At 52.0% G+C, this 10,844-nt stretch overlaps 1 protein-coding gene across 1 annotated transcript in view; it reads left to right on the forward strand.

Annotated features, from left to right (window-relative positions):
* The first annotated feature begins 2,829 nt into the window (after positions 1 to 2,829).
* Positions 2,830 to 10,844, forward strand: part of EP400 (E1A binding protein p400) — an 88,246-nt gene continuing 80,231 nt past the window's right edge. Inside the window, exon 1 of the mRNA XM_042782844.1 lies at positions 2,830 to 4,167. Within this exon, the coding sequence (XP_042638778.1) occupies positions 2,830 to 4,167 (1,338 nt within the window). The remainder of the gene's footprint in view (positions 4,168 to 10,844) is intronic.

Consider the following 10,844-nt stretch of genomic DNA (forward strand, 5'->3'; position numbering starts at 1 on the left):
CCAAACCACACCCACTGCCTGGAGTCCATTCTGACCCACAGCGCCCCTAGAGGACAGAGTGGAACTGCCCACAGGGTCTCCAAGGCTGTCAAGTCTTGATGGAAGCAGATGCCTCATCTTTCTCCCATGGAGTGTGGGATCACTTTGAACCATTGACCTTTTGATTAGCAGCCCAGTGCATTAACCATGGAGACACCAGAGCCCCTTCATGCTCCAGAACTGGGCTCTGATTTTATTCACTTTTGCCTTCAGCTTATCCTCACCCCGAAGTGTTGTGTTCATCAGTGTACACACCCTCCTGAACCCTGCTTGGCCCTCTAGCCACCCTTCTAGTTCTTGGCTTGCTTTCATACCAGAGTTGAGAAGGCTTGTCTGTGCTCTCTGTCACCACTGCCCTCCTCCCTATCCCTCCAAGAAGTGTCTTCAGTTCAGCTTTGGATACCTGCCACTTCCCTGAGACAGCCCAGGTGGGGTGCCAGAGCATGTGGCTACAGCCCTGCCAGCAGCCTTGACTTCGCTGCTTACTGCTTCCCATGTCATGCCAACATGTCCCAGACATGTATCTCCCATCTAGGTCTTTCACCCCACACCACCACTTCCACGTGTCTGAAGCCAGCTGCTCACACGCTGTCTTTCCCAGTTAGGAACAGGCAGCTCCCCCTTGTCCAGGCACTCAGATCCAAACCCTGGTGGTGATCCTTAAGTATATTTCTCCCATGTCCTAAACCTCGTGGCTGCTCCTCACTGTGTAGCCATGGCCATCCCTTCTCATCCTTACCTGCAGTGTTCTTAACACTTCCTCCCTGCCCTGTGGGCTCAAGCTGGCTGAGTGCCTCTCGTCTGCCCTCCACGCAGAGGCCAGAGTGAACTGCTTCAAACAGACCTCTGTCAGAAGCCTTCATGGCTTCTTACCTCCCTCAGAAAATCAAGCCCGAGTCCGTGCATGCTTTACAAAGCCCCTGTGAGCACCTCTCTGGCCTCATTGCCCAGGAGCCTGCTCTCTGTCCACTCAGCGCTGATCACATTCCTGACACGCCTTCTCTCTGCTGGAAACAGCTTGTGAGAGACCCCCGACTTCTTCATCTGATAGGGCTACTCAACCTACCCCGCTCTAGGAGCTCCTGCCCCCTGCCTAATTGTCTCTTTGCACCCGTCACCTGGCATCCATTGGTTTGCTTACTGGCTGACTAGTCCCTCCCACTCCACTGTCAGCTTCCTGAGAAGCTGTGATTTGTTCATTGTCATATCTCCAGTGGCTCAAACACTCGGAGACATTGTGCTTCCGTTCCAGGCCCCTGAAATAAAGCAAGTATGGCAGTGAAGTGAGTCACCCGTGTTTCTGGTTTCCCAGTGCGCATAAAAGTTATGTTTCCACTCAGCTGTAGTCTGTGAAATGAACTCTGGTAGCACAGTGCCTACGACATCTGACTGGTAACCAGAAGGTCAGCAGTTCAAGTCCGCTAGCTACTCTGTGGAAGGAAGATGGGCAGTCTACTTCTGTAAAGATTTACCACCTCAGAAACCCAGTGGGGGTCGCTATGAGCTGGAATTGCCTCCATGGCAATGTGTTTATCTGGTTGCGTAGTCTGTGAGGTGTGCAATAGCATGCTGGGAAAGTTTGAAACATCGTGAGGATTGCCAGAACGTGACAGACACAGAGCGAGCACACACTATTGGAAAGATGGCACCCATAGACCTGCTGGATGCAGGGCTGCCACAAGCCTTCCGTCTGTCAAAGAAGCAATAAAGCCTGGCGTATGTGGTACCTGGTGTAGGCGGTGTTTGACGTTTAATAACTGAGTTAACGAAACAACTGCTTTTCTAAAGCAGAGAGACCTGGGGACCTAGTGACGGCCCAGAACTCCCTTCCTGGGGTGTTTCCGGGCTCCTGTCTGGGACCAGGCTCCTGAGGGCAGAGACTGTCTCACCCAGCCTTCCCCTGGGTCACAGTGTGTCACACTGCACTGGGGCTCCGTGTTTCTGAGTGGAATCGACAAGGTTGTGCTTTGCAGTGATGTAGCTTGGGGTTTCTGAGCACTTGCTGGTCAGTTGGCAACAAGCTACTTTGATTCCTGGGACGCGGTGTTGTGGCTGCACCCCTGCCTGTGCGTTCTTTCTGCTTGATCCCTGATGCTCTTGGGTTGCTTACCGGTGCCTGGGACAGAGCTGACCTTTCTGTGAAGGGAAACAGAGGAATGTAGTATGGGCAGTGGTGAGGTGGGCGCTGTCGGGTGGTGCCTGTGAGGGACATCTGACTTGGCTCTGGACGCTGGCAGAGGTCTGCAGGAATTTCATGTGCACTGCGGAGCGTGAGCTTGGACCTCTGCGCACTGTGCACCGTGCCCTGGGGGGTGTGAGCCCGGGGCTGCCTTTGGATGTTCCTGTATCTCAGCCCCCTTCCCTCTTGCATGGGCATGACGGTGCACCTGCCCCAGAGTGGTGTGGTGTGGGCTTCTGAGGCCCTCCCCAGGATGACTTCACTACGAGGCTGGCACTCATGGCAGCAGATTACTGTGACTTAGGTACTTTCTGTTGCAGTCACTCCCTGGGTCCCCCACCTGCCAGGCGTGTCCTGGCCCTGGCAGGTGTAGATGAGGCAGACGGCCTCCTCTCCTGGGTTGCAGAGGTGGTCTCAGCATGCCTTCTCCGTGGCCTGTCTGCTGTGATTAGTAAGGGGCCCAGCAGTGGTAGCTTGTGCTCAGAGTCTTGTCAGTGCCACCACACGGCAGTGATAGGGAATGGTCCAGGAGTTATATCTGCTTCCAGTGACTGGATTTCTGCTCTGCTTTTCTAGGACAGCGTTAACTTGGACAGAGAAGGGGGGCGGCGATGCACCATGGCGGCGGCCCCCCGAGTGCCCAGCACCAGCTGCAGCGGTCCCGCTCCTTCACTGGCGCCAGTGAGGGCGAGGAGCCGCAGCCCCACTCCGGTCTGCCCCAGTCCCCGGCCACCGCCTTCGCCCCGTCCGCCAGCCCGTCCGCACCCCCGTCGCCCGGGTACCAGATCCAGCAGCTGATGAGCAGAAGCCCGGTGGCTGGGCAGAGCGTGAACATCACTCTGCAGAACGTGGGGCCGGTCGTGGGGGGCAGTCAGCCCATGGCGCTGGCGCCCCTGCCGCTGCCCAGTCCAGCTTCGCCCGGCTTCCAGTTCGGTGCCCAGTCAAGGCGCTTTGAGCACGGGTCCCCGTCCTACATCCAGGTCACCTCCCCACTGCCCCAGCAGGGCCAGACCCAGAGCCCCACGCAGCCCAGCCCCGGGCCGGGCCAGACCCTGCCGAGCGGGCGGGCTGGCGCCTCGGGCCCTGGGCTGGGCCTGTGCAGCAGCAGCCCCACGGGGGGCTTCGTGGACGCCAGCGTGCTGGTGCGGCAGATCAGCCTGAGTCCTTCCGGTGGGGGGCACTTTGTGTTTCAGGAGGGGCCCAGCCTCAGCCAGCTGGCTCAGGGCGCCCCTGTGCAGCTGCAGCACGCGGGCGCGCCCCTGGCTGTGCGGGAGCGGAGACTGTCGCAGCCTCACGCGCAGTCCGGAGGCACCATCCACCACCTGGGGCCCCAGAGCCCGGCGGCGGGCGGCACGAGCATGCAGCCTCTGGCCAGCCCCGGGCACCTGGCCCCGGGCAGCCTGCCGCCCCAGATCAGCAGCCTGATCCAAGGGCAGCTGATGCAGCAGCAGCAGGTGCTCCCGGGCCAGCCGCTGAGCCGGCCCCTGGCCTTTGAGAGGACGGCGCCAGGCGTGCTCCTGCCAGGTGTGGGCAGCTCCTCGGCCTTCGGCATGACCTCCCCGCCCCCACCCACCAGCCCCTCCAGGACCCCGGTGCCACCGGCGCTGTCCAGCCTTCCGCTCACATCCACAGTTGGCCCGGGCATGAGGAGAGCACCCCGGAAGCTGGAGGAGATCCCCCCGGCATCTCCTGAAATGGCACAGATGCGGAAGCAGTGCCTGGACCACCACTACAGAGAGATGGAGGCACTCAAGGAGACCTTCAGGGAGTATTTGATTGAACTGTTTTTCCTGCAACATCTTCAGGGGAATATGATGGACTTCTTAGCCTTTAAGAAGAAGCATTATGCCCCGCTGCAAGCATACCTCAGACAGAATGATCTGGACATGGAGGAGGAGGAGGAGGAGGAGGAGGAGGAGGAGGAGAGATCGGAGGTCATCAATGATGAGGTAAGGAACAGGTGCTTTAGTTATTCAGGAGTGGGTGTTAAGCAGAGTCAAGTCTGTGCCTTGCTACCCAAGAGAAGAGCTTGCCAACGACTGGGCTGCTCCCAGGACTAATGTTGTATAGGGATTTGACCTGTGAGTCAGGGAGGACGGTGTGTTGAGCTGTTTCTCCTCAGGGAAAGGAAGCTCTGTGTCAGGAAAGTGGCGTGTTGGGGGGAAGATAAGTAACGCTGCTGTCGTTGATGGTGGTTTAACAACCACATGCTTCCGTTTCGAACCAAGGACTCCTGGAGGCTCCGAGAGGGACCTGTGTGCTCCAGGCTTTCCCCTCTGGTCTGTGGGCTGGGTGGGGGCTGAAACTGACAGTGAGCGAGGACCCGGTGTGCGGACTTGGCAGACACGGGTCCCCAGATGTCAGACCTGGAGCTTTAGCCCCATTGGGTGGGTTTCAGGCTCACTTAGATAAGGCTGCCCAGGAAAGCTGTTGAGCATTGCTTTTGAACGGGGTTCAGCACTCCACTCTTGACAGTGCACCAGCCATGGTGGCAGAGTACTAGGTGAAATCCACTCACACCTTCAAGGGTAAAACGCAGCTTCTGAGTGACTCCAGGATGACAAAACACGACCTTTGAGAGTTGTTCTTTTTCAATCCTTAGCTACAGCCTTAGGTTTTACATCCGATTTTAACCTCTTGCACTCCTGCCAACCTCTGCTGAGTGCTGTAAGATCGGCCCTCCTTCAGGCAGGGTGCTCATTGGGGGCCTGGAGTGGGCATTTCATGCAGCCCTTGTTAAGCCTCCTCACAGCCAGGGACCTGCTCAGGTGCTCTCTGTCCTTCCTAAGGAAGCGAGTGTGGGACAGGGCAGGCCGTTGTCCTGTAGTGCACTGTGTTTGTGCCTGTGTCTCGTGTGGTGCACACCGTGTTGGAGCTCTTTTTGCTGGATGACTTAGTGGAACGAGTGTGTACCCGTCAGCTCTGTGGAGGGACTAGCCTGTGTGGGACAGAAGCTGGTTGCTCTGCTCTGGCAGTCCTCAGGACACTTACGGATGCCGCTACGTGGCTTTGCCATTTGTGTGTTCCTTAACAATGTTCCACAGTGACCACTTTAGCTCTCTAAAGATGTATCTGATTGTGTCAGTGGTTCCATGAATTGTGGACCCAGTCCTCTCTGTGTTTGTACCAGTGGCACCAGTGTTGTCTGTGAGCTCAGTCCCTCTTACCTGTGCTGAGAAGAAAAAAGAAAACCAACCCTTGTTCTAGACCTTCCTGTGGAAATGGACCTTTGCCATTCGAACCCTGTGTATAGCAGGGACCAGCGTGGCCATCGTGCAGATTGCCCGTCTGGGTGTCAGGGCTTTTGTGACTTGAAGCCTGTCTGCCACTGCAGAGTGTCTCACTTGTGATGTATGTGGGCACTTCTGCAGGGTGGCTGCTGAGTGAGGTGTCACGCGCTAAATGCTGAACTCAGGGTCCTTTTCACAGGATTCTATGCAAAACCGTCCCATTTTTAAAACACCAGACATCCATGAGCTATCAGCAGTGAAAGTAATGACATTTTGAGCAGTCTTAAAAATTATGTTGCCTTTTTTTCTCAAAATATTTCCTCTCAGGTAAAGGTTGTGACAGGAAAGCATGGGCAGACTGGGACTCCTGTTGCTATAGCAACCCAGCTTCCGCCAAAGGTTTCTGCTGCTTTTTCATCCCAGCAGCAACCACTGCAGGTACTTGTCGATGGTTCTCCAATGTAGTCTCATCCCAAACTTCTCCTTCATCCAGATATTTTAACCTTCAATTCACTATTTGCTCTTCAGCGTTTTTCCCAGAGCCCATTCCTTATTTAAGAAGTATCTTCCCGCATATACAATGATGAAGTTAAATTGCATGAGTGAATGACAGCAGACCCTAATGCATTATTTTTCTCATGTGCCCTTAATGCCGTAGTAGCTTTTAGCATGCATGCCCCCTGCCCCCCCAGCCCTGTCGAATGTGTGCGCAGGACCCCTTGTGTGCTGTGCTTTCCATGTTGTTCCCTTGTGTCTCTTACCTGTGTTTGCGAGAACAGTGCAAAACGCAACAGGACAGACGGATGGAAGCAGGTAGCAGCTCGTGTGTCTGTACCTAGGAGAGGCAGAAGCCAACAGGGTCATAGGCTGTCAGTGAATGCCAGCTGGTGCAGACTGGTGCCTGGTCAACTGTGGAATCATCTCGTGTCACTGAGTAATGCCGAGAATTAAGAGTCAGGTTCCAGTCTGGTTATTTGGGATAGATTTGGGTGACTTCTGAAAGCAGCGTCACTGTGCTGTGACATTTTGTTGTTTCTTATTTTGATACCATCTCAAACCAACATAAAAATTGCAAGAAATAGTACAGAGAGTCCTCCTTTACCCCTTCCTCAGATTAACCACTTGTTAGGTTTTGACCCGTTTGCATTCTTCTTCATTCTCGCTCTCTCCCCCTTCTTCCACGTACGGATGGATGTGTGTGTATACATTAAGTCTCTCCCTAACTCTTTTTTTTTTGTTGTGATTTGGGTGAAAATTTACAGAGCAAATTCATTTTCCATACAGCAGTTCAAATACACTTTGTCTCATGACATTGACTACAGTTTCCCACAGTGCAACGGCTTCCCTCCCACTTCCTCCCGATAGTTACCTTTTCCCTGTGTCCAGCCCTCCATGCACTCCTGCCCTCCGAGCTGTCTCCCTGTGCACACACAGCCCTTCTATTCTCCCATGATTGTTCTCTCCAAGGAGTGTATCTACCTCAGGTAAATGTTCAATTCATATGCCTGCCTTTTGTTTGTCTGGAAGCCACAGGTGTGGGTTCAATTCTAGACCTGAAGGGCAGCTAGGGGCCATAGTCTCAGTGGTTCCACCAGGCTCCATCAGACCAGCCCCCTTCCCCCCCGTCCCCCAAATGATTGTGAGTTTTGTTCCACATTGTTCTCCCTCTCTGTCCAGGGTCTCCTACAGAGATCCCCGCTCCCTCTAACTCTTTGAGAATAAGTGCAGACAGCAGATCACGCCCCTTTGTCCCCACCAACTTCTGCACATATTATGCAGCGCAGCTCTCTGCCGTGGAGTCAGATCTGACTCATAGTGACCCCTCCTTGGGTTTCTGAGGCGGTATCTCTACAGAAGTAGATTGCCCAACCTTTCCTCTGAGGAACAGCTGGTGGGTTTGAACCGCCAGCTTTTTGGTTAGCAGTCAAATGCTTTAGGCACTGCACCACCAGAGCTCCAGGGCTATCTTACCTAACCACAGTCCAGCAGCCAAGCTTAGGGAATTTTACAGGGATACAAGACTCTTGTGGAATATTCCTGCCCACATTATGCCTGTTGTCCCCACGATGTCTTCTGGTCATTGCCCAGCCCAGGACCCTGTGTTCTGTTGTCCTGCCTCGGTAGTCTTCAGTGTGGACCAGTCTCTCAGTCTCTTATGACCTTCATATTTTTGAAGGGCCCAGACTGCTGTTTCATAGAATGTCCTTCAGTATGAGTTTGTCTGTGTCTCCTGTGTTAGATTCATGTATATTTGAGAGGAATGCATGGATGTGAGACGTATCTGTTTCGGCATCGTAGCAGAAGGCCATAGTGTCCACATATCCCCCACCTCATGGTGTTAACTGATCATTTGGTTGAGGTGATGTTCCCCAGGCTTTGCCACCGGAAAGCTGCAGTTTTTAACTTAAGTAAACTATAAGGAATTTGAGGGGAGATATTTTGAGACTGTGTATATATCCTCATTAAACTTTCACCTGTTGATTTTAACATCTACTGCCTAGTCTTGCCTGAATCAGCTATTACCTTAATGTAGTTTCTAACCCCAGTATTCCTTTTGTGTTGATTATTTGGCATTCTAGTGTAACAGCTTTCTCTTTTCCTCCACTTACATATTCATTCCTATGTAGCTTCTGTAGTGCATCACTACCAGTATTATTTTTATTTGATTTTATTTCATTTACATTCAGTAAAATTCACTCCCTTTGGTCCACAGTTCTATGAGTTGTGTCAACTCATCACAGCAGTCCATTGCCCGCCCCCAAAGGCCCCTCACAGTGCCCGTTTGCAATCACACCCTCCCCACCCTTTGTTCTCTACCTCTGATTTTTCCTTTTCCAGAGTGAAATTGTGGTGTGATGGATTGCTTTTCTGTGACCTTCATAGCCATGTCTTGTAACTCTGACCAAAAGATTGGGTGGGATTATACATACAGGGTGCTGCTGGCTCACCAAGGGGCTTGGATAGTTTGCTCATAATGTACGTAAGGTCCACGGCACCCTTGTGGAGGTGGGACCATGAAAATAAGGCGTGTAGAACTCTAATGAGGGGATTGGTCAATTTTGCCATCCTGCTGGGCTTACAGTGAGCCATCCCAGAGGTGAAAAGGAGGGACTTCACTATCACCAAAAAGAAGATACAGGCGTGGAGTGTGCCCTTGGGACCTCAGATCCCTGCTTGGAAACCTCCTAAACCCAAGAGACAGAGCAAGCTGCCACAGGGCAGATGGCAGGAGGCAGTGGCCGCAGAGAGCACAGAGCTAGGAGACTGGGAGGAGGCGGTGCGGTGGGCTTCCTGGCCCACAGAGGGAGAAAGTGTGCTTTTGGACAGGAGCCTTGCTGGTGGAGTGGGGTGCCTCTGGGCACTTATCAGTGGAGCTAAAGAGCTTTGTAACACTTGGCCACACAGTATAGAGGCTGGGCCGATGGCCAGAGAGAGGCGTGCCTGTTGGCACAGCTGAGAAGAAGCTGTCCTGATAGAGGAACCATGGTTCCCAATCCTGAATCGTAACCTGTTACTTCCCTGCCAGACCCCATGATTGTGAATATTGTCTGTGCGTGGCTGTTGTAGTGAATTTTTGAGCCTAGCCGAGATGTAGAGAGGGCCGTGGGAATGATGGCGGGTGTCAGGGTTGGAAGGGGAATTAGGCAGTGGGTAATCTTCCCATTCTGGCTTCTTCCATGCAGCATAGCGTCTTTGAGATTGTCCGTGTTGTGGTGTTTACCAGTGTTTTGTTTCCTTGTATTGCCGAGTGGGACAGTGTTGTAGGAATGTATCCTGGTTTCTTTATCTGTTCGCCTTGTGCAGGATATGCGAGTGAGTGGTTTCCAATTTTTGTTAGTTATGAATAAAGCTGCTGTAAACATTCACATGTGATATTCTGTGTGACCATAGGTGTTCGTTTCACCTGGGCAAATATCAAGGAGTCAGATGCTGGATTGCATGTTAGATTTATATTTAACTTCGTAAGGAGTTTCCCCAAATGGCTGTGCGTTTCACGTGGGCACCAGTGTTGGCTGCGGGTCCAGTTGATCTTAGTCCTTCTCAGTACTTGGAATTGGCAGGTTGTTATTTGAGCTGTTCTAATAGCATGTCATGGTTGGGATTTGCATTTGCCCTGAGACTGGTGGTCGTGGCGTCTTTCCAGGTGCTCATTGCCCTTTGTATCTTTGGTGAAGTATCTGTGGGTGTCTTCTGCCTGTTTTGCAGCAGCTTGTTTTCTTACTGTGTTTGGAGAGCTCTCTGCATGATCTGGATGGGAGTCCTTTGTCAGATAGGCACTTGGCACACGTTTTCTCTGATGAAATCCAGTGTATCAACGTTTGGCTTTTTTTAATGGATTGTGTTGATGTCCTATCTAAGAACTCTGCTTAACCCCACGTCACAAAGCTTTTCTCCTGGAAGTTTGAGAGTTTCTCTTACATGTAGGTTTGTGTTTCATCTTGAGGAAACTTGGTGTAGGTGGGGGGCTGAGCAGAGGCTCATTGTGCTCACGGAGCCCAGTTGTTTCAGCGCCGTTTCTTGACAAGACTGTCCTTTCTTTGTGGACTTGACTTCACATCTTTGTCAAAAATGGAAGGGTCGTGTCTGTGTCACTCCGGACTCTCTTGTCCTCCATTGCTCTGTGTATCTGTCTGTCTGCCAGTGCTCCAGGGTCTTGACTGCTCTAGTTTGAGAATAAGTCTTGGAATCAGGTAGTGTGAGTTCTTTATCTTTGTTCTTCTTTTTCAAAACTGTTTTGACCATCTTAGTTCCTTCTCCCTTTCCGTTCTGAATTTTAGATTCAGCTTGTCAATATCTAGAAGACGTCCCACTGGGATTACATTGAATAAATTGCCCATTTTGGGTAGAGTTTTGGCTTCTTGGCAATGCTGAGTTTTCCAGATTTCTGAGAGTTCTGTTTCCTGTCTGTCTGCCTTTTATTTACTTATTTTTTGCTCTGTTGCCAGGCAGATGCTTTCAGTGTGTTGAGTAGGAGTGGTGGGAGCGACAGCCTTTCTTGTTCCTGGTTGTAGGTGGGGCATTCGTTCTTACCATTATTCCATCCTTACAGTTAAGCATGATGTCAGCTGTGTGCTTGGTAGATGGCTTTTATCAGGTTAAGGATGTTCCTTTCTATTCCTGTTTGAACAGAGTATTTGTTATGAAGGAATGTTGACTTGTCTTGTGCTATTTCTTCATTGACTGAAGCGATGTGATTTTTTTATTTTATCTGTTAGTATGAACTACATTAAACTGAGGTATAATTTAAATGCACGGAGGTGCCCAGAGTGGAAGATTAGTTTGCTGAGCTTTGACAGTTGCGTACACATGTCCCTCACGTGTTCATCCGGCTGAGGTGCTGCGCCCGTGTCCCTCACGTGTTCATCCGGCTGAGGTGCTGTGCCCACGTCCCTCAC

This window comes from Orycteropus afer, unplaced genomic scaffold (assembly GCF_000298275.1).
Source record: "Orycteropus afer afer isolate SDZICR_OR568_19922 unplaced genomic scaffold, OryAfe1.0 scaffold00489, whole genome shotgun sequence".
Lineage (NCBI taxonomy): Eukaryota > Metazoa > Chordata > Mammalia > Tubulidentata > Orycteropodidae > Orycteropus > Orycteropus afer.